Here is a 24,728-nt window from a genome sequence, read left to right as displayed (position 1 = left end):
TGTAATTCAAGATTTTGGAAGTATGTTTCTTGAAAAGTTGTGAAAACATCCTCTTTGGGGATAAAAAGTTGAGTCCATCTGCTGTTCTTTGGTTCTGGTAGAATATTTTCTTTTGCATTAAGCTTCCCAACTTTTGGGGATGACATACATATATATCTCTGGCAGTTGACCGTCCATGAATCTTATACTACTGTATTCATGATTTGTTCCTCTTTGTTCTGTATATGTCACCCTAAGTGTTTGCTGCTTAGCTTCCTTAGTGATTTTGCTAATTAGCTCGTGGTCCAACATTACAAGTTTGAGCTCTTTTTGTAGCCTGGTTTTGGTTTCTTATTATTATTTGTTGGTCTTTTCACCAAAGCAGTAGAAGAGGATAATGTTCTTTCATCCTGAGTTCACGGATACTTTTTATGTATCTCTATTTGTCCTAAACGATGCTTTTGAATTCTAATCTAACTGATCCAATTTCAATCGCATTATGTTTGATCAGTACTAGAGAAGGCTTGTTGTCTGCCACGTTTTGATAACTCTTCACAAGTCGTTTTTTTATGTAGGCTTTTGCTTTCTTATTGTTCGCTCTCTTCTCCCAGTGTAGTTCTCGCCCTAGTGGCTTTGTGCAATGAAATCTTACTTTAGACCAAAAAAAAGAAGTTTTTTTATGATTCAAGAAAGGGAGTGAAATTTGCACTCCCCTTAGCTGTGTTTGTTTCACGGAAGCTGGGTATTGAGAAAGGAAAGTGTTTCCTTTCTTGTGTTTTCCATTGTTTGGGATAGCCAAGGAAGGGAAAATGATTCCTAAAGGAAAGGAAAAAGAGGAGGAAACTGGTTCCCCCCACTCACCTCAGGAAACTGGTTCCCACAACCCCCCCCCCCCCCCCCCCCCACGGCCCCACTCACTTGCAAAGGACAATTATATGACTAAATTGTCCCTGCTCAAAATCATTATTTACTATTATAACCAACTGTACTTGTTGTTTGTACGATTTTTGCACTACCTCTGTAATGAAAACTAAAATGTGTATTCTACTACATTCCTAGTCTTTCCAAACACTGGAAAGGAAAATTGTTGGGAATTGCAATTTCCCATGCCTATGGAAAGAGCAAGGAATTGATTTCCTTTCCTTTCCTTTCTTTTCCGCAAACCCAACGCGGCCAATTTCACTCCCATTTTTGTAAACCACACTCTCATTCTATTGAAATTCCCAATTTACCCCTTACCTTCTCGATCATCTTCCTTATTTGTCTTCGCCCTTTCTAGCTCCTTCCATCTTCTCTGGAAAAAAACGTCTTATGTGGGTGCAAAATTTGTCTCTTCATCTTGTACGACTAACCTTTCAAGAATTCAATTCAATTTTTACTAGCCGGTGCTCATTCCATACTAGATAATTCAAGCAAGTTTCCAGAACAAAACCCAATTGAAATCGAATATCAATTCCCAACAGAGAGCTTTCTGATTCAAACTCCCTGCACCCAGCTTCTCTATATGTATTCAACGGTTGATAAGCATAGTGGTTGAATTTCAACCCCCTGAGATTTAATACGACAACTTGATGATAAGCATAGTGGTTTAGTGAGCTTCACATTTGCCTTTATAGACGAGAGATTATTTGCTATTTTGATGAAAGGTTTTCGAATTCAAGGATGCCTTGTCCTGACCCGATTAAGACCCGTCTATCAGAAACGGATCAAGTTATCAATAGACATAAGAGTTGCTCGATAACAATTGCTCATCTCCTTTCACAAATTGATCGATCACAACCCCGTTTCTTCAACGTCGTCGAAAGAAAAAAAAGGGTCTTGGAGCTCTGTTACAGATCTCGGCCTCTCCTACCCTTATCGGTTTATGGTTTCGCGTTGTGGACCTCATCTAGTTTCTCTGCCACTTCTTTGCAATTCTTCACGCGCCACCCCGTGCCTGGCAACTCAATTTTCAAGTGGCAGTGCTTATCGAACTCGAGGAGCCAAACGGAGTCATCGTACCATTTGACTATCAGGCTAAACTATCGAAGATCGGCGATGAATCGGAGGAGTGGAAGGTGAATTGGTGAAGCAATCTTTGGCGGCTCTGAGAACAGAGTAGGGAAAAATGAGTAAAGAATGGAGAACCAGCGAAAATTCCAAACATGGCATGCTCGGGCACGTCACCATATTTTTGGTCCATTGATTTCATTTGGACAATCATGGCCATTCCTTTGGAAAACCGGCTGACTTGCATAGCTTTTCTAATTTGAATAAAAATGCAGGGTCCCACTATATAAAAGGCAATGGTGAAAAGAATAACAGTGCGTAAAAATTTATACAAACAGTTTTTTTTTTTTTTTTTTCCTTACTGTTCTTATACAAGGTCGAAGGACAGTCCAACATGAACAATGCTCAGCTCAGTGGATTAGGCTAGGGCTGGGCTCGGGTCGGGCCGGGCCCGAAAATTAGTGAGACCGAGACCGAACCCGAAAATGTCGGTTCGGGCCGGTTCGGTCTTTTTGTAAACTGAAAACCGACAGAAACCGAACCCATTCGGGCTGGTTCGGTTTTCGGGCTTTTTTGGGCCCAAACATTTATTTTCAGTTTTCCACCGAAAAACAAAAACGAAACATTTTTTTTTCCTTTTCTAATGCCCAACACCACATCATTGTATATGTTACATGTGATCAAGATAAAGATTTCATTTAGCTACAAAATTAAAGGCCACCAGCAGCCACGGGGCCCCTAGATGGGTCTCTTTCTGGCAACCTAATATAAGGTGTGTCACTGTGTTGTAATATATAAATTGTAAAGTATCACAAGAATATAACTATCCTAATGAAAACTACAAGGGAACCTTTCTAGGTTGTACATTGGAACGTTTTACAAGTCATCCTGCAAAGAAAAAAGAAAGGAAAACTTATGTAAGGAAAACTTTCGGGTCGGTTCGGGCTTTCGGGCCCTGAAAATATGGAACCCGAGACCGAACCGAACCGAAATTTCTATTCTAAAACCGAACCAAATCGAGCTTTTTTCCTCGGTTCGGGTCGGGTCCTCGGTCTTTCGGGTCCGGACGCCCAGCCCTAGATTAGGCTATTTGGCTGTGTGGGTACGATCTGGCTCAACCTCGTTTTTTTTGTTTTTCTTATTTTAATTATTTCTTTTTATAGTCTTTTTTTTTACCCTTTCCACTACATTACTAAAATAAAATTAAAAAAATGAATATCTAGCTCAACCTCTTTTTTGTTTTTCTTATTTCTTTCTAAACTCTTTTTTTTTCCTTTCCACTACAGCACTAAAATAAATTTTTTAAAAATGGATTATTAAAAAAAATTTGCATTCCTTACAGAAAGCACGATTTCCTCATTTTCAGTGTTTTTAATTTATATTTTCTTATAATTGTTTTTTTCTTTAACAAACTATTTTATCTTTCAAATTAAAAAAACAACTGCATTACTTAGACAAAGTTGAATTTGAAAAGCGGCTAATAAATTTGGCATATATATTTTACATCTCACCTAGTAGTCGAGACCCAAACGATGACGAAAAAAACTAAAATTTTGACCATAATAATTTCTTCTTATCAAAACAACATCTAATGATCGATTTTGATAAAGTCTATTTCCTCCACATCGTTGCTCATGGAAGTTATACTTTTTGAGACAACTAATAAATAAGTTAGACCACATTAATAGACATATAAAGATTTTATGCAATCCAAATAATCGAAATTAGAAATCAATAAATTTGACATTATCCAGTTATTTATAGCGTATTAGTAGGTATTGTGTAAAAAAATTAATCTGATCCACATTCGTTTCAACATCAAATGAAGCGGTCAATCTTTTATACACCTAAACTTCCCTAAGGAAAGCTAAATCACGAGGAGATAAACTTTCTGAAATTTTTATATTAGTTGATATAGCTCATACCCATGAGAGTGTGAGAGCTGACAGATAAAAAAAATAAGTTGTGAATGAGCGGTTATGAGCATATTAGTTTTATGTGGTATTTAAGGTTTAGAGTTGACCTAGTAAATCGAGACCTAAACGACGACGAAAATAGCTGAAATTTTGACCATAACCATTTCTTCTAATCATGACAACATCTAACGGTTGATTTTGATAAACTCTATTTCCTCCACATTGTTGCTCATGGAAGGTATACTTTTGATACAATTAATAAAGTTGGACTACATTAGTAGACATATAAGGATTTTGTGGAGTTCAAATAATCGAAATTGGAAATCAATAAATTTGACATTACGTACCCATCTATTTATAGCGAATTAATAGGTAATGTGTAAAAAAAATTAACCCGATCCACCGTCGTTTCAACATTAAATAATGCAATCAACCCTTTATACACATATACTCCCTAAGGGGAGCTGAACCAGGATGAGATAATTTTTTTTTAATTTTTACATTAGTTGATATAGCTCATACCCATGAGAGTGTGAGAGTTGACAGATTAAAAAACTAAGTTGCGAATGAGCGGTTATGAGCATATTAGTTTTAAGTGGTATTTAGGGTTTAGAGTTGACCTAGTGGATTGAGAACCAAACGACGATGAAAATAGCTGAAATTTTGGCATAACTATTTCTTCTAATCATGACAACATCCAACGGTCAATTTTGATAAAATCTATTTCCTTCACATTGTTGCTTATGGAATGTATACTTTTTTATACAACTAATAAACAAGTTAGACTACATTAGTAGACATATAAGAATTTTGTGCATTCCAAATAATCGAAATTAGATATCACCCATTTATTTATAGAATATTAATAGGTAATGTGTGAAAAAATTAACCTGAACCGTAGTCATTTCGACATGAAATAAACCGGTCAACCCTTTAAAAGCTTCTACGTCCCTAAGAGGAGCCGACCTTTGAGGAGATGAAATTCCCAAAATTTTTACATTAATTGATACAGCTCCTATCCACAAGAACATGAGAGCTGACTGATCGAAAAAATAAGTTACGAGTAAGCGGTTATGAGCATATTAATTTTATGTGGTATTTAAGGTTTAGGGTTGACCTACTAGATCTAGACCTAAACGATGATGAAAATAGCTTAAATTTTGATCATAACTATTTCTTCTTATCATGATAACATCCTACGGTCGATTTTGATAAAGTCTATTTCCTACATATTGTTGCTCATGGAAGATATACTTCTCATTATAACTAATGAACTAGTTATCCCACATTAGTAGACATAAAAGAATTTTGTGCGATCTAAAAAATCAAAATTGGGAATCAATAAATTTGACATTACCCATCTATTTATAGCATATTAATAGGTATTGTATACAAAAATTAACCCGATCCGCCGTCATTTCGACGTGAAATAAACTAGTCAACCTTTTAAAAGCTTCTACGTCCCTAAGGGGAGCAGACCCTTGAGGAGATAAAATTCCCAAATTTTTTACATTAGTTGATACAGCTCCTACCCACCAGAGTGTGAGAGCTGACAGATCGAAAAAATAAGTTACGAGTGAGCGGTTATGAGCATATTAGTTTTATGTGGTATTTAAGGTTTAGGATTGACCTACTAAAATAGCTTAAACTAGAAATGACGCCCGAGCGTTGCTGCGGGGTGTTCAATGTTTAACTACAGTAAACATGAAAATTTGAAACATGCTATAAGTAACCAAAGTATTTCTTACAGTTACAGATTTGAAGACATACATATTGAAACAAAATAGTTAGGCTTAGAATAAACTATTTTACGTCAAAGTACGCACCAAACCTCAGATCACTATGTAGATACCTCAAGAAAGAATTCAGTATATTCTATTAACGAAAGATAAGCAACTGCATGTATGCAACTTACTGAATTGCTGAAGCAAAGGATGTAGTTTTGTAGCTAACACAACCAATACTTTGCAATGTGGAAGTTGTCAATCAATGTGAAGTGGAGATTGACCTGCTTGATAAAGAGATTATTGTTAGAAAAAGGATTTATCGCAGTCTTGGTAGGGTAAACAAAGGTAGTAACTAAATTTAATAATAATTACCTTTGAGCTGTATTAGTAATGTGCTTTTAAATTCTGAAACAGCCTTCTTTTGTGCACTATAGTTAATGGCCTAAAAACAAACATATAAGTTACTCATATCAAATATGAAGAGGAAGACAGAATTACAGGTATAGTAATTATAAGAAGAAAGGGTGTCCAGATCAGGAAGCAAATCAGAATAAAAGTATAACAATAGAAAATCAAAAGATGATATGTATAATGGAGGATTCGAGATTCTCTTTTTGGCTTTTGAGATATCTCAAACGTCTTTCAATACGCTCCTGATCAAGCAAAATTTTAGTTATGGTTCTGTTTGTTCTATATACAAATTTACTCCTATAAGCTTTTGTCCAACCAATGACTAAAGATCATATTATCAATTTCACGTTAGTCAAATTCATACCTTCCCTTCAACATGCATGCCGGTAATATGCAACTTCGCCCAAATTCCAAAGCCGATCCTTTCTTTAGCTTGACAGCAAGTATTCCAAGCATATCATCAGCTATCAGAAAATTTATTCCCAAGTGCAGAATCTGCATTCAGTAGACTGTAATACTTAAGCTTGGCGCAGTTCTAACTTTTAACACTGCAAGCACAAAGAGCACATGAAAACAACTGGCCAACACACTGGAGAAAGTAAGGCATACCAAATGGTTATCACTAGTAGACTGGCGGAGAACTCTCATCTCTGAACATGGATGGGTTCCTTCTCAAATAAAGGTACTGAGCTACGCTTTTAATCTGGAAACATACAATAATTATCATTAAAAGATAAAAAATGAGATAGTTTATCAAAACATAACCACCATGTTAGAGTAATTTACAGGTATCACCAGATAAAGATTTATGGGTAGTTTAAACACATATACGCAACTTCAGTGAATCACTACAAAATTAAAATCCCCTTGAATCAATATAGTAATTACTAATGCAAACCTAATATAAGTGGTACAAAATTCTGAATGCTTCTGTGAGATGCTGATGCAACATAGAACAGAAAGTTTTTGCCGCTAACGTTAACGTGGATGCTTACAGTAGCAATTATATTCATAGTGAGTAGCTATAGCTATTGACATCCCAAAAATCTAAATAAAAATTTCTAAAAAATGAGTAGTTATGTCAAAGATTAAAAAATAAAAGCATTCTAAAGATCAAGCATCTAAAACTTGCACTTGTATCCGTAGAGGAAAGACGAAAATACATCAATTTGTATGAAAATACTATCAGAAATCCAAGATTCTGTTTAGTAAGTTGGTACCATTTTAATAAGTTGGCACCAACTATAATATGTTTTGTAGTTACGTGCTAGTGTTAAAATTTAAAAACATGCATATGCAAACTGTTCGAAAGAAGATACAGGCCAATATATATCGACATATATCCTCATGAATCACGATCATGTGATGTAGTCATTGATTTAAAACTGTTATTGTATGTCGATCACGGGACATATTCCTAGGTATTGGATACTTTTGTAGAGGAATGGCCAAAGGCAATGTATCCAAAATTCTGGAATCAGCCCGAACAAATAATTTGAAGCTTGAGATATTGTGGGTGGTCATTTAAGCAATGCATTACAACAAAAAGAAACCACATGATATTCAATGTATCAATGAACTGCATTTGTCAACAATTTTGTACACACAGACAACTAAAGCTTACCCGAATAAGAGCCTCGGAGTTTTGCCCCTCTTTATGTAATGCAGGGCAACGTGAAATTATATAAGCATACTATTAAGGGTCTTTCACATACTTCATGATACGGGGTCTGCAAATGTGCAAAATATGCATTGTAAATAGACTATTAATATTAGGGGTTTTGTCCATTTACCTCATTTCTAGGGATTTTTTTCCCACTTACCCCATTAAGTTTTTTTAATTCCCTTTTACCCAATACACTCTAAGGGAGTCTTCCCTAATACCCCATTAAGATTTTTTTTTTGTTTTTAATTTTTAAGGGTTTTTGTCCATTTACACCATTTTTAGAGATTTTTTTCCCACTAACCCCATTAAGTTTTTTTAATTCCCTCTTACCTAAAACACTCTAAGGAGGTCTTCCCTAATACCCCATTAAGATTTTTTTTTTGTTTTTTAATTTTTTTTAATACTATTTTACCCTCACCCCTTTGTTATTTAGAGAGAGAGAGAGAATGAAAGAGAGAGAAACCATGGGAGACTTCGCCGGAGTCCCGTCACATGCTGTCGGAATCCGGTCACCGGCGCCGGAATCCGGTCAACTTTCGCCGGAATCCGGTCAACTTTCCCCGGATTCCAGTCACTGGTAGCCGCCCACTGGAATTTGCTGAAAATCTCACCGGAAAGTGTTTTACCCCCAATAGACATCTATTGCCCCCTAATAGATGGGCAATAGAGGTCTATTGCACCCTAATAGGCGTCTATTGCCCCCCAATAGACAACTATCAGCCATGTATTGCCCCCAATAGACGACTATCAGCCATGTATTGCCCCCCAATAGAAGCTTATTGCCCCCCAATAGGACTTTCAGTTGCCGGAATGTGAACTAATCTTCCTAAAATTACACAAATAAAACTTTGATTCAAGAAAAAAACGAAGAGATTATATAAATGTAAAAACGTCTATTGCACTCCAATAGACGCGTATTGCCCTCCAATAGACGTTTAAAACTTTATTTTCTTTCCTCCTGTTCCGTTACTTAAAAAAAAAAAAAAAAAAAAAAAAAAAAAAAAAAAAACTGATATGGGCACCCCCACACATCTTCTTCTCCCCCCCCCTTCGCCCGTTGCAGACCTGGGACCGGAACCCTAAGTGCTTCGCCGTCTTCAGGCGAGGCTTTGCATCGGATTGCCAGAACCCGTAGCGCCGAGCACAGCCAGCAGTTCAAGTTTTCGAGCCTCGTCAGAATCGAATTGGGCTCGGAGTAGCACCGCCAGCAATTCACGTTCTCGAGCCTCGAAGTTGATTGAATCGAAGAGGCTCTGAGTTGATTGAATCGAACAGGGCTCGGAGTTGATTGAGTTGAACGGGGCGTCCATTCCTGCGAAATTGGACGAATCAGAGTCATCTTGCTGCTTCGCGGTTCGAGTCGATTCTTCCCGGCGAGGGAGTGACGGCGTCGGAGACCGTGGCGATGTGGTTGGTGAATACCGGCGTCATACCAGGTAGAGAGAGAAAGAGGGGAGAGAAGAGAGAGAGAGAGAGAGCAAGTCACCGGCAGAGAGTGAGGGAGGAGAGAGAGAGAGAGAGAGAGAGAGAGAGAGAGAGAGAGAGAGAGAGAGAGAGAGAGAGAGAAGAGATAGCCGGCATAGAGAGTGTGAGAGGAGAGAGAGATGGCAGTATGTAATTTTTAAATTTCTGGAGCCCAAAATCGTCATTTAACTGTTAAATTGGGTTAGTGGGAACAAAATTCTCTTGGTGGTGTAAGTGGGCTAATTTTAGCCCATTTTGGTGCTATGGGTTAAGATCCTTTTTTTTAATACCATTTTACCCCTCACCCTTTTGTTACTTAGAGAGAGAGAGAGAGAAAAAAAATGGAAGAGAGAGAAACTATAGGAGACTTCGCCGGAGCCCGTCACCGACCGCCGGAATCCTGTCACCGGTCGCCGGATTCCTGTCACCGGTCTCCGGATTCCGGCCAACTTTCGCCGGAATCCGGTCACCGGCCGCCGAAATCCCTTCACCGGCTGCCGCCCACCGGAATTTGTTGAATATCTCACCGGAAAGTTTTTTTGCCCCCAATAGACATCTATTGCCCCCTAATAGACGTCTATTGACCCCCAATAGATGACTATCAGCCATGTATTGCCCCCCAATAGACGACTATCAGCCATGTATTGCCTCCCAATAGACGTCTATTGAGAGGCAATAGAGGTTTATGAAACCTCGCCGGAAATCTCCAAAGAGGTTGTTGTAGATCTCATATGAGGTCGGAGAGGTTTATTGCCCCCTGAATAACCTATATTGCCCCCCAATAGACGCCTATTGCCCCCAATAGATGTCTATTGCCCCCTAATACCCATTTATTTTTTAAAATTAGACAAATAAAACTTTGATTAAAGAAAAAAAACTAGGAGATTACATCAATTCAAAACGTCTATTGCCCCCAATAGACGTCTATTGCCCCATGATAATTTTTTTTTCTTTGTTCTTTCCTTCCTTCTGCCCCACTTTACCAAAATTAATTAATTAATTAAATTCTGCACTCATTTTACAAAAAAAAAAAAAACGATTTAGGCACCTAAGTCAAAAGCTGAAAAACTCTTCTCAACAGTTACATTACTTGTATCTTTCTCCAACTCAAACTCCTCTAACTCTAAACCACCAGTATCATTAACCACTATCCCCACTACACCAACAACATCAAACTTCCCAGACTCCGAATCATTTGAACTAGTAACATTACCCAACAATGTGACCACTGAAGCTGAACCAGTATCCGCAGGTGAAAAGTAAACATTTTTACCAAAGGGAAGCTCAAAACACTGATTCACAACTACAATAACAACCGCCACACCGATTATCAACACCAGTCTCCGGATTTCAAAGTTGCATAGTCTCTGGGTTAGAGCAGCAACACCCATTTTTGTATGTACAATTCAAACAGCTGAAAAAAAAAAAATCAAGACTTTACAACATTATTCCCCATTACATCTCCTAAATCTTAACCCATTTCCCAGACAAGGAATAATATTTAGCCAAATAAGAAAATCAAATGAAGAACTACTAGAGAGAGTACCTTGAAATGGGTTTTGGGTGAGCCCAGAAGAGACCTCGTTACGTTTCTCGTCGGTGTTCGGAGCTCCGACTCCAAAGTAGTTGCATCTGGTCGAGCTGGTCCAAAGTAGATCATTCAATCAATCATAGCCTTAGAGATGACGACGCCGGTGATGCCGAAGATGAAGTAGGTGCTGGAAAACAACGGGGAAGAAGGCCGACGGAGGGATTAGTGGGGGAAGAAGGTTCAGATCGGACTCGGAGCTTTTGTAATTAAAATCCTCCTCCTCCTCGTCGACGACGTCCTTGCATAGAGAGAGAGAGAGAGAGAGAGAGACAGAGAGAGAGAGATGGATCCTTGGGTCGTCGTCAACGTCCTTGCAGAGAAAGAGATCAGTGATGAGAGAGAAAGTGAGAGAGAGGGTCGTCGACCTCTTCCTTGCAGAGAGAGAGAGATCGATCATCAACGGCGTCCTCGCAGAGAGAGATCGATGATGAGAGAGAGTCGGCGAGAGAGATAAGGGTCGCAACCTGTGATTTTTAATTTTTTGGAGCCCAAAATCGTCATTTAGCTATCAAGTGGGGTTAGTGGGAACAAAATTTTGTTGGTGGTGTAAGTGGGCTAATTTTAGTCTATTTTGGGGCTATGGGTGAAGGACCCTTAATATTATACAGTTAAGACTTAAGACAAATTGTTTATTGGTAAGGGTGGTTTGAAGGAAAGATAGATATCAAACGATACGGCAGTGACGTGCATTTGGATCATGCGCAAGGAAATTTCATTGAAGATGAATGTACGACATAACCTTCTGCTCCCCTCCCTTCACCTGGAACACATTTGCATCGGAAAGTCAAAAAGATAGTTCTATTAAAGATCAAACCTGCTCTGTTTCAGCTATGAGTACAACCTTCTTTTTTCAGATTTCTCCCAAAACTTGAGTTTCGGAGCTGTTCAAAAATAAAAATAAAGGTTATCATAGAGTACATAATTCAACCAGGAAACAATTTAATTGAATTTGTTTCAACTAAGAAATGGAAAGATAAGAAGACGTTTACTGATTTGAATTCAATTGAATTGAATAAAAACTCAATAGCCTAATAAACAGAATCGTGATCGTTAACTCAAACTGAAATCAAGTAATCTAGCAGTTACTAAGCTGAATGATGTGATAATCAAGTGAACAAAATCAGTATGTATGAAAGTGAAATCTCACCAAGCCTTTCATGATGTTGACTTTCATGTCTAAGCTTGTTATCGGCTAAAAGCAGATGTTGACCTTGATGGAGGCTGGAGGTTTCTGGAATTGAAACAGTGGTGGAGATCCTTCTTATATATTCAATGGTTCGGGTAACTCACACAATGCTAAGGAACCAAAGGGCCAAAATAACTCTGAGAAGGCATGCCCAATTGAAAACTGAAATGCCAACAATAATCAACCATGACCACAATAGAAGATATAGGGTTGTTCAAAGTAATCAAAAGCAAAGTAGAAATTTTGAAAAGAGGATATCAATCAGCAGAGACTAAATCAAATGCCTACATCTCTAACCTCAGCACAAACAAAACTAAGAGAAGAAGAACACAGCAGGAAAATAGGATTTCCAAACCTGCAATCGTTTACTCTCCAAACCAAACCCAAATCTATCAGTCCTCTTGTTCTTCTAGTCGAACAGTACTGCAGTGATAAAGCAAGTGTCAATCATGTATGCAGACAGAACTAAACCAATCAACCAGTTAAAGAAGAAAAAGCGAATGATAATGAGTGATGATCCTAACCGATCTTTTGTGGTGACTGATATTGATTGCATATTTAAAACAGTGGAGAAACTGTGTTGGGTCTTTACAGACACTTCCCGAACAACCTAATAAGTCAATTGCAGATATTATAGCATTAGAAACTTCTACCACGTAGTAAATTGCCAGAAAAGTCGGATAAATCTAGAATCTTAGAAAGAAGACAAAACCAGATATTTTTAGATCTATCTGGAAAACACGATCTAGAAGGTGAAGTCATACTTCTGTCAGAAACAGAGATCTCTTTCAAACTGTATAGCCTTCGAATTCAGAATTTAGTTCTGAATTCAAACTGAAAATTAAACAGCATACGTTACCGCGTTGATGCGGGTTTGTTTTTTTTTTTTTTTCGGTTGACTTATCTTTTGACTAAATGTTTTTCATATAGAAACAATATAGTAAGTATTTGTTTTGTTTTGACTAAAAGTTAACTCTATGCTGAGAGCAACATAGCCACATAGGCAGAGGAAAAGCATGCACTTTTGAACCCAGAAACAGTTCAATTGAACAGACCTAATAACACTTCATAGTTTTGACTATTCGATATGAACCCAGAACAACACAGCATCCAATTTAGCTCTGTCTTTTCTCCCCAATTTCCTAACCCAACCAAATCAAATGCAAGCAAAGAGGCTCAAAACCATAGATAACCCAGAGAGAGCAGCCACATAGTATCTTCATGAGCAGCCACTGCAAGCTTAAAATTTTTCAACATTTCAACCAATTCGATGCGAAAGACTAAAACCAAATTAAAGATTTCACCTCTAGTTTGTTTTTCTTCCCAATCACTCATGCATATGGAGGGAAAGAATTAAAAAAATAATAATAATAAATAAATAAAACTAAAAATTAGATCCAATCTAACATGAAAATTCATAAACACACAATAATGAAGCACTGCCAAGTTTCTGAATTACCCAGACCCAGTAAATCATGAATCACAGAGAAAAAGGATAACGCAAAAACAACCGGTCAATAATATTTGTTTGCAGAATAGAGATACACTCATTGAATAAAAGCTTACTTAATCAACAAAAAGCTTATGTTCTATGAAGCAACCACGCCAAAAAAAAAATTGCAGAAACCAAAGAGTTACTTGGAGTGACTTCATTTAGCGCAGGGAGAGATAGAAACCGAGGAGGACTAAACTTGCAGACTTTGAAATCAAGTTTCAAAGGAAAAGTTGCAGACTTTGAAATCAAGTTTCATATACAAAGAATTGAATTGATCTTTAATTAACAAAAGAAGGAGAGAACAAAGGTATTTATTTTGATAAATTGCAGAATTTAAAAAATCATTCAGTATGAAGATAACGATACTTTCACTCATGTTACAATACTTTCACTCAGTTGAAGTCGGTGTAAACAGATGATTCCCAAAGCAAGAGATACAGTCGATGAGTTGAAGGTTGAAGTCGGTGTAAGTGGAGGCTTCCCGAACAACTGAAAACAGATATTTGTGAAACGATGGCAACGCCGTAAGTTAAGGGAAAACAGAGGGCAAAGGAGTCATTTCTCACTCCCAAGATGAACAGTAAAATGAATAGTGCAGGCGCTTTAGTATATAGTAAATTTTGATCATAACCATTTCTTCTTATCATGATAACATCCTACGGTCGATTTTGATAAAGTCTATTTCCTACACATTGTTGTTCATGGAAGGTATACTTTTCATTACAACTAATAAACTAGTTATACCACATTAGTAGACTTATAAGGATTTTATGCAATCCAAAAAATCGAAATTAGATATCGATAAATTTGACATTACCCATCGATTTATAGCATATTGATAGGTATTGTGTAAAAAAATTAACCCGATCCGCCGTCATTTCGACGCGAAATAAATTGGTCAACCTTTTAAAATCTTCTACATCCCTAAGGGAAGCCAACCCTTGAGGAGATAAAATTCCCAAAATTTTTATATTAGTTGATACAGCTCCTACCCACGAGAGCACGAGAGCTGACAGATCGAAAAAATAAGTTACGAGTGAGCGGTTATGAGCATATTAGTTTTATGTGGTATTTAAAGTTTAGGGTTGACCTACTAGATCGAGATCCAAACGAAGATGAAAATAACATAAATTTTGACCATATCATGATAACATCCTACAGTCAATTTTGATAAAGTCTATTTCCTACACATTGTTGTTCATGGAAGGTATACTTTTCATTACAAATAAACTAGTTATACCACATTAGTAGACATATAAGAATTTTGAGCGATCCAAAAAATTGAAATTAGAAATCGATAAATTTGACATTACCCATCAATTTATATCATATTGATAAGTACTGTGTAAAAAAAATTAACCCGATCCGCCGTCATTTTGACATGAAATAAACCGGTCAACCCTTTAAAAGCTTCTACTTCGCTAAGGGGAGCTAACCCTTGAGGAGATAAAATTCTCAAAATTTTTACATTAGTTGATACAGCTCCTACCCACGAGAGTGTGAGAGCTGACAGATAAAAAAAATAAATTACGAGTGAGCGGTTATGAGCATATTAGTTTTATGTGGTATTTAAGGTTTAGGGTTGAACTACTAGATCGAGGCCCAAACGATGACGAAAATAGCTGAAATTTTAAAGATCACCACTTCTTCTTATCATGATAACATCCTACGGTCGATTGTGATAAAGTCTATTTCATACACATTGTTGCTCATGGAAGGTATACTTTTTCATAATTAATGAACAAGTTAGAACACACTAGTAGGCATATAAAAACTTGTTGCGATCCAAAAAATTTTGGACGTTCACCTCGTTGTGATTCGGCTCCTTTTATGGAAGTATAAGTGCTTATAAGGTTGACCGCTTTCTGTCACGCCCCTGATTTTACACACATGAAAATCGATATATATAACCCCATAATTATATATGCGTGAACGTCCAGTCATCAATACAAAATACCTGAAATCTTTTTCCCTTAAACTTACACACTTATTGATGCCCTGAACCCTCAAAGTTAATATACACTCACTCCAAAGAGTTATATATTACACAAGCTTACGAATTAAATTGTCAACAACAAGATAAACGTAATGCTCCTCAGAGCTCACTACAACGGAAGTCCAAATAACGGTAAAGTCACAAAATTGGCTTCCTACCGTAAAGCTGCTAGCTCGCTGCCTCAACCTCGATTATCCTAACCTGCAGGATTAACCCCTACACCGTTGGAATGGTGCACCGGGTTGCCACACAACACCCCGGTAAGCTTTTGCAAGCCCGTATGAGTAACTCAAACCACACACAACTCACGCCAAAAATAAGGAAAACAACTCACGCTTTGATTTCCTTAAAACACGAAATAAAGGAGAATAACTCACACTTTAATTTCCTTTCAAATCGAAATAAAAGAAAGCAACTCACACCTTGTTTCCTTTTAAAACGAAACATAGAAAACAACCCACACTTGAATTCTATCAATAAAACATAGAAAACAACGCACACCTTGAATTCTATCAGTTGTACCATAAGCGTACCATAGAAAGCAACTCACACCTTGATTTCTATCAGTAAAACATAGAAAGCAACTCACTCCTTGATTTCTATCAGTAAAACATAGAAAACAACTCACACCTTGTTTTCTATCAAATGTACCATTATCGTACCATAGAAAGCAACTCACACCTTGATTTCTATCAAAACGTTAATAAGGAAAACAACTCACACCTTGTCCCCTTAAAAACCATTAATAAGGAAGCAACTCACACCTTGTTCCCTAAAAATACGTAATGTCATGAGTTGTAAATAACCAATTCCCGTTACCCCATGAATTACCTATATGGCAGACAGATTAGAGCTCTAACTGAAAAACGTAACCACTCGTCCGGCCAAAGACGTGGTCACCTGAGATTCTGCCCAAGGTCTTAGACCTTCGATCCTCGGGCCGCAATGTCCCTTGGAGCAAAACATTAAAGGAGTCGCATCTGACCCAAAATGTTACACAAATCGCAACGCTTTTGAAAACAATCGAAATCAACATTTCCATAATCATTGTTTTCCGAAAAAGCCATAACACAAAACAATAAAAAGCATCAATTCATGCCCATTGTTTTCATACCCAAATCTCAACACTTTTCTCAAATCTCAATGCTTTTCAAAACAAATCGAAATCAATCATTTCCACAAATCATTTGTTTTCCAAAAGCCACACCCCAAAACAATAAAAAGCATCATTTCATGCATATTGTTTTCACAAATCCACAAACCACCCAAAACATATATATTTCACGTAAACATATATCTACTAATACATGAATACGTATGTATATATATACATCCCATAATATACATATATACACACGTAATCATCTACTCAAAAGTGCCACTAATACCATCTATAGTTTGCAGTTAACTAAATAACTCTCAAAACAGTATGGTGAACCCGTTCGTGATATGAACTTCGTGAGATTACTCACCTCAGGATCCCGCTGCGTCTTCAATACAGAACCGAACTAACACTATCACCAACAACTCGTCCAATTCACCTTTTAGAAGCACCTATTCACCAATGATCTCAAATCAGTAACAATTCACAAACGATTTAAGTCCGAAACCCTTGTTTTGAACTAAAATCCCCAAAGTGGCGCCAATCGAGGCAAAACCACATCCGAGACCTCCCAAAGTCTCCGGAATACGCCCACGATCGATGTGACCAAACCACAAGTCGATCGGACGCTCAAATCCTCACGGATCGAATAAATTCACCGATATGAAACGGTAAAAATCCTAACAATTCCATACGAACTCCAAAATTTGCATATTATATATCGAAACGCTCGTATCAACGAGTAGAACATATATAATACCAAAAACAGTTCCTTAAGTGGCCGGAACACCGCCACAGACGGTGGTGCACCGCCGCCGGCCAAAAACTCATTATTTCACAAAACTCCCAACATCAAAAAGCTTCATCTAAGCATGCTTGTGAATTCTCATAACTAGCTCGAAGTCAGAAAACAAGCTTAAGGGATCGAAAACTACCTCACAAGCCGTGAACAGTAATCCCAACTGAGTTGATCGAATTTTCACGTAAGCCGGTTGAAACAAACACCAAGGATCGATCAGCGAGCTTGTTCTGAACTCAACCCAAGAAGCCTGAAGTCATGAGGTCGCCGGAGTTGTGTTTTCCGGCCGGGTCCGAAAACACAAGGCTGCACCGCCTTGAACTGCCACCGAGACGGAGAATCGCCGTAAGAGAACACCAGAGGGACGACCAGACGGAGGAGACGACCCTGCTGGCCAAGTTTCACGGCCGGAGACCGCCGCAGTTGGCCGGAAAAGCCGGGTCGGATCGGCCGGGTTCGGGTCGGGTCAGGCGGGTTTCTTCGATTCTGAGGGTGCGAACGAGAGAGAAGAGAGAGAGAAAGGATTTCCGGAAACGGAAATAATGAAAATAGTAAGTTTCCAACTTGGGAAACTTCTATTTATACCAAAATGGAAATTCCTTCCAATGGCCATAACTTTCTCATACGAACTCCGATTCTCGCGTTCCACATGTCCACGAACTCGTATCGACGCGCACTACAACTTTCGTGAAGGAAGTTTTCGGAGAATCCCAACGAATAAAAAGTCAACCTTTGGCAACCCCCCTAAAACCATATTCTTCAATTAATTATTCGCCCGAAATACTTCCGCTCCATCCACGAGCCACGAAACCGTCCAATAGTTATAAAATTAATTCCGGAAAATCCTCGGAAAATAATTATGAATTTCCGGGGCATCACATTCTACCCCCCTTAAAGAAATTTCGTCCCGAAATTTACACGCACCAATCCCACAAGTACGCATAAACCAAGCTCAATTCCAATTTTCATTCTCAGCAAGAATTCCTTCATTTCAAAGTACAACTTCCTCGATCAATAGTGGATATAGGTACCTCACCTAGTATCACAACAATAAGAATCGTTACCACACCACTTGGTGGTAACCCAATAATTTCATGAATTCCCGTCCTCGTACCCTACCCACTAAAACTCTTGTGACTGCAACACTACACACAGATCACACAAAAGTCCAGAATCCTGTTATCACAACAGTATCTGCACCACTCAACGACGATGTAACCCTTACGTTACAAGAATTGAAAATGAAACCGTCAATTCAATCCAATTCGACCAAAGCCTATGCATCTCAACATGCCACACTCATAGGTCAAACTAAAATCAACAAGTAAAACCTATCACAACACAACATACGGAAAGAAGTACGCAACTATCACACATCGTTCTAACAACCCAAGTAGAAATAGATAAAGTACCTTCTTCCTCGGTATTCTGTTGATCAATAGCAAACACCCTAGTTTGCCCCTGAGGCAGTTGCCTCTGCTGGTTCCCTTGTCCCCTACCCTGCTGCTGGGTACAATCCCTTGAGAAATGCCCTGTCTGGCCACATGTGAAACATACCAAATTCTTCGGTTTCGTGCAAACTCGAGCAACATGGCCCATCTCGTTGCAATTGAAACACTTATGGTTTGCCACCTGCCCCACAGGTGCAACCCTAACAGGTGCAGCTGCAGCCCTAGCTGGCGCCTGCTGATGAGTCCTCTCTCTCATAACTTTAGGTTGGGTACACTCCCGAACAACATGTCCCTTCAGCCCACACTTGTAACATTTCCTGCACTTCGGCTTCACACAATTCCTAGCCACATGCCCCAACTCGTTGCAGTTAAAACATCTCAAAGGCACAGCTTGCCCAACAGGTGCAATCCAAGTAGGTTCAGCGGCTACACCAACAGGAGCCTGCTGACAAGTCTTCTGTCTTTTCCGAGACCCATCTTGAGTACCTGGTGCATTACTGCCTTCCGCAATTGCCTTTCCCTTTCCTCGGAAATCTCCTACGATTGATGACTCCTCACGAGAAGCCTGGAGTTCCCGCTCGATTGCTATAGCCCTATCCAATATCATTGCCACAGTAGGCAGTCGAAGGATAATCATCCTCTCCCTGATCTCATAGTTCAATCCTTGTTCGAACCTACGAGCCAACTTTTCTGCATCCATCGGCCAGACAAACCGATACAGTTGTGAAAATCGAGCCTCATAGTCTCTGACACTCATAGTTCCTTGAACTAGTGAGATAAAGTCGATCCCCAATTGCTCTCTAGCAGAAGCCGGAAAATACATATCTCGAAAGAGTCCAACAAAACATCTCCAGGTCAAGGTGGCCACATCCTTTGTCTTCACTACAAAATCCCACCACTGCTTTGCCTCATCCTGGAGGAGAAATGTAGCTACTATCCACCTCTCAACGTCAGTACAGATAATCATCTTAAAATAGGTCTCCATATTCTCGATCCAGCATTCGGCTAACATGTAATCTGTACCACCATGAAATGCGACTGCTCCCAATCTAGTAACTTCCCCAGTCAACCATGATAGGCGAGTAGTATTGATGCCCTCAAAAACAGGCAGAACAGGCTGCATCAAAAGCGGTGCTTGCACATCATCTTTCCGATAAGACTCCTTCAGAGGGAAAAATCTGCCTCTATCCTTAGCACTGTCTCCCTGAAGATCCATTACCTAAAGAACATAGCGTAACCATAAGGTACTCTCCCAATCACAAGTATAAGTCAACTACAAGACTACATCAACCACCTTACTACGTTAGAAGATACAATTCTATCCCCTACGTAAACAAGAGTTAAATCTAAAGGTCCTCGTTCCTCAAAAGACTATAACTCCTAGAAGCTACCTTAAGCTCCTACAACTTATTCACTGAGCCAACACTACCCTGAAGACTCACATTCCAACACTCATTGCATACCCAATGACTATATCAATACCGAAGAGCATCAGATGGGGATCCGCTGCAGACGGGCCATCACTCGAGGAGTATTGATTGTCACCAAATATGCACCTTACGCTCTGATACCAAACTGTCACGCCCCTGATTTTACACACATGAAAATCGATATATATAACCCCATAATTATATATGCGTGAACGTCCAGTCATCAATACAAAATACCTGAAATCTTTTTCCCTTAAACTTACACACTTATTGATGCCCTGAACCCTCAAAGTTAATATACACTCACTCCAAAGAGTTATATATTACATAAGCTTACGAATTAAATTGTCAACAACAAGATAAACGTAATGCTCCTCAGAGCTCACTACAACGGAAGTCCAAATAACGGTAAAGTCACAAAATTGGCTTCCTACCGTAAAGCTGCTAGCTCGCTGCCTCAACCTCGATTATCCTAACCTGCAGGATTAACCCCTACACCGTTGGAATGGTGCACCGGGTTGCCACACAACACCCCGGTAAGCTTTTGCAAGCCCGTATGAGTAACTCAAACCACACACAACTCACGCCAAAAATAAGGAAAACAACTCACGCTTTGATTTCCTTAAAACACGAAATAAAGGAGAATAACTCACACTTTAATTTCCTTTCAAATCGAAATAAAAGAAAGCAACTCACACCTTGTTTCCTTTTAAAACGAAACATAGAAAACAACCCACACTTGAATTCTATCAATAAAACATAGAAAACAACGCACACCTTGAATTCTATCAGTTGTACCATAAGCGTACCATAGAAAGCAACTCACACCTTGATTTCTATCAGTAAAACATAGAAAGCAACTCACTCCTTGATTTCTATCAGTAAAACATAGAAAACAACTCACACCTTGTTTTCTATCAAATGTACCATTATCGTACCATAGAAAGCAACTCACACCTTGATTTCTATCAAAACGTTAATAAGGAAAACAACTCACACCTTGTCCCCTTAAAAACCATTAATAAGGAAGCAACTCACACCTTGTTCCCTAAAAATACGTAATGTCATGAGTTGTAAATAACCAATTCCCGTTACCCCATGAATTACCTATATGGCAGACAGATTAGAGCTCTAACTGAAAAACGTAACCACTCGTCCGGCCAAAGACGTGGTCACCTGAGATTCTGCCCAAGGTCTTAGACCTTCGATCCTCGGGCCGCAATGTCCCTTGGAGCAAAACATTAAAGGAGTCGCATCTGACCCAAAATGTTACACAAATCGCAACGCTTTTGAAAACAATCGAAATCAACATTTCCATAATCATTGTTTTCCGAAAAAGCCATAACACAAAACAATAAAAAGCATCAATTCATGCCCATTGTTTTCATACCCAAATCTCAACACTTTTCTCAAATCTCAATGCTTTTCAAAACAAATCGAAATCAATCATTTCCACAAATCATTTGTTTTCCAAAAGCCACACCCCAAAACAATAAAAAGCATCATTTCATGCATATTGTTTTCACAAATCCACAAACCACCCAAAACATATATATTTCACGTAAACATATATCTACTAATACATGAATACGTATGTATATATATACATCCCATAATATACATATATACACACGTAATCATCTACTCAAAAGTGCCACTAATACCATCTATAGTTTGCAGTTAACTAAATAACTCTCAAAACAGTATGGTGAACCCGTTCGTGATATGAACTTCGTGAGATTACTCACCTCAGGATCCCGCTGCGTCTTCAATACAGAACCGAACTAACACTATCACCAACAACTCGTCCAATTCACCTTTTAGAAGCACCTATTCACCAATGATCTCAAATCAGTAACAATTCACAAACGATTTAAGTCCGAAACCCTTGTTTTGAACTAAAATCCCCAAAGTGGCGCCAATCGAGGCAAAACCACATCCGAGACCTCCCAAAGTCTCCGGAATACGCCCACGATCGATGTGACCAAACCACAAGTCGATCGGACGCTCAAATCCTCACGGATCGAATAAATTCACCGATATGAAACGGTAAAAATCCTAACAATTCCATACGAACTCCAAAATTTGCATATTATATATCGAAACGCTCGTATCAACGAGTAGAACATATATAATACCAAAAACAGTTCCTTAAGTGGCCGGAACACCGCCACAGACGGTGGTGCACCGCCGCCGGCCAAAAACTCATTATTTCACAAAACTCCCAACATCAAAAAGCTTCATCTAAGCATGCTTGTGAATTCTCATAACTAGCTCGAAGTCAGAAAACAAGCTTAAGGGATCGAAAACTACCTCACAAGCCGTGAACAGTAATCCCAACTGAGTTGATCGAATTTTCACGTAAGCCGGTTGAAACAAACACCAAGGATCGATCAGCGAGCTTGTTCTGAACTCAACCCAAGAAGCCTGAAGTCATGAGGTCGCCGGAGTTGTGTTTTCCGGCCGGGTCCGAAAACACAAGGCTGCACCGCCTTGAACTGCCACCGAGACGGAGAATCGCCGTAAGAGAACACCAGAGGGACGACCAGACGGAGGAGACGACCCTGCTGGCCAAGTTTCACGGCCGGAGACCGCCGCAGTTGGCCGGAAAAGCCGGGTCGGATCGGCCGGGTTCGGGTCGGGTCAGGCGGGTTTCTTCGATTCTGAGGGTGCGAACGAGAGAGAAGAGAGAGAGAAAGGATTTCCGGAAACGGAAATAATGAAAATAGTAAGTTTCCAACTTGGGAAACTTCTATTTATACCAAAATGGAAATTCCTTCCAATGGCCATAACTTTCTCATACGAACTCCGATTCTCGCGTTCCACATGTCCACGAACTCGTATCGACGCGCACTACAACTTTCGTGAAGGAAGTTTTCGGAGAATCCCAACGAATAAAAAGTCAACCTTTGGCAACCCCCCTAAAACCATATTCTTCAATTAATTATTCGCCCGAAATACTTCCGCTCCATCCACGAGCCACGAAACCGTCCAATAGTTATAAAATTAATTCCGGAAAATCCTCGGAAAATAATTATGAATTTCCGGGGCATCACACTTTCAATGATGGTCAATTTGTTTATAGTATACCTATTACCATACAATAAACACTTAGAGAATTTAAAATTTATTGACTTTTAACTTCTTTTTTCTTTGGATTGCATAATTGCATAATATATGAAAAAATATGCCTACATTTCTCATCGCCCTTTTGTTGGAAAGATTAATTCGTTGCGATTTCATTTTTTCTATGAAAATATTATAAAATGATCAATTTTTGTAGTCATTTCTTTATTTTAATTTTTTTAGGGGAGGGGGCGAATGGGAACAAGGATTCCCAATCTGTGAGTTGCGAAAAATTTATTGAGTTTAAGTGAGATAGTGCGAAAATTATTTATTGATCTTAGAAATTGTAAAGGCGCTCGAAAATATTTTTTGAAAATTCTCATGCAGCGAATTCCTTAATTTAAGGGTTTGGTAATAAAGTACACGACGTCACGAGTCCGTCGGTATTTTGGGGAAATTTTTCGGATACCCGATCTATTTATTGTGATTTTCCAAAGTTTTAGTATTTTGAGAAATTATTAAAAAAATCAAAAATCACGTGGTGGCAATCTGTACCGTTGAAATGCCACCTCTTTATTAGGACCGTTCAAAATTAATTAAAGAGAGACTATATATCAGCCTTCGATCAGATCAACGATGTAGAGGGATCGAGAGAGATCCAGTGTCTCTGACTCGGTATTGCGACCCGATTACCCGAGGGCGAGACCAGGTCGTATTCTCGCCGTCAGGCCATCTACCGGCGTTAGCTTTGAATCCTTGACGCCGACGCATTCCTGATCTCAAATTGTCCATTCATAGACGGATGGCGAAGGTACGAAGCTGGACAGCTTAAGGCATCCCTGGTGGTTCTCCAACGTTTTCCGGCGACTCCAACTACGGATTGAGCTGCATATGGTATGAAACTTAATCCTCTCGTCACGCTCTACATGATAGTATAAATAGTTTTTGAATTCGATTGGGTTCTGACGAAAGTATGTTTTTGGGTGACATCGGATTTCACTGTGATTCCGGTTTAAGGCAGCAATTCCGGAGTTTTTGATTCGCCTCCGATAGCTATTTCTCGGTATTGTTGCTTGCGTTCCTCCAATGAGGCCTATCTGATCCAGCTGCACCAAACGAAGTCAAGCACTTTCCTGCGCCAGTAGCTAATCGATTGCCACAGGTCAGACCTCGAAACCAGATCGAGCTACTGGTGAATTCCTAATCTACCACAGGCCATGTCCTTCCTCTTGTAAGGAAGAGGAGATGAACGGAAGTATGGGTCTTCAGATTTCAGAGGAACCTAGCAGAGTAACAGTCGGCTTAAGAGAATGGAGTTGTCCAGTCGTGCGTAGAAAATTTTTCACCCAACGTCAACCGGGAACAGGCTAAGCCTTTCTCATCAACATTTGCCCTTTGTATTTTGACATGTGAGCGGCACGTGTCCGAGCCCAAACAAGACGAGCATGCAAAGCTCCGAG

General features: G+C 39.0%; 1 protein-coding gene and 2 long non-coding RNA genes across 3 annotated transcripts; all 3 read right to left on the bottom strand.

Moving 5' to 3' along the window:
- Positions 1-5,586: 5,586 nt before the first annotated feature.
- LOC121049407 lies at positions 5,587-6,552 on the bottom strand. Its single transcript, XR_005800043.1, has 3 exons — positions 6,387-6,552; positions 5,984-6,053; positions 5,587-5,892 (listed from the first exon to the last, which is right to left on the bottom strand). It is a non-coding gene; the product is annotated as an uncharacterized LOC121049407 (long non-coding RNA).
- Positions 6,553-6,624: 72 nt separating this feature from the next.
- Positions 6,625-12,346, bottom strand: LOC112165382. The gene is made up of 5 exons (XR_002922823.2): positions 12,285-12,346; positions 11,891-12,091; positions 11,558-11,624; positions 7,647-7,752; positions 6,625-6,725 (listed from the first exon to the last, which is right to left on the bottom strand). It is a non-coding gene; the product is annotated as an uncharacterized LOC112165382 (long non-coding RNA).
- A 6,097-nt stretch (positions 12,347-18,443) lies between these two features.
- On the bottom strand, positions 18,444-19,988 carry LOC112203432. Its single transcript, XM_024344398.1, has 2 exons — positions 19,046-19,988; positions 18,444-18,466 (listed from the first exon to the last, which is right to left on the bottom strand). Exons 1-2 carry the CDS (start codon positions 19,986-19,988, stop codon positions 18,444-18,446), a joined length of 966 nt encoding a protein of 321 aa, XP_024200166.1.
- Positions 19,989-24,728: the final 4,740 nt, after the last annotated feature.

Source organism: Rosa chinensis, chromosome 5, assembly GCF_002994745.2.
Source record: "Rosa chinensis cultivar Old Blush chromosome 5, RchiOBHm-V2, whole genome shotgun sequence".
Lineage (NCBI taxonomy): Eukaryota > Viridiplantae > Streptophyta > Magnoliopsida > Rosales > Rosaceae > Rosa > Rosa chinensis.
Note: the sequence above shows the minus strand (reverse complement) of the source record. Positions and strands in the feature narration are given on the sequence as shown.

Bases quoted from the DNA above. Each gene is read 5' to 3' on its own strand.
- LOC112203432 (XM_024344398.1), bottom strand. From the start codon at position 19,988: ATGGATCTTCAGGGAGACAGTGCTAAGGATAGAGGCAGATTTTTCCCT. The intron at 18,467-19,045 runs GTACCCAACCTA...ATCTGTGTGTAG, and splicing joins GGGACATGTTGTTCGGGAGT to TGTTGCAGTCACAAGAGTTT.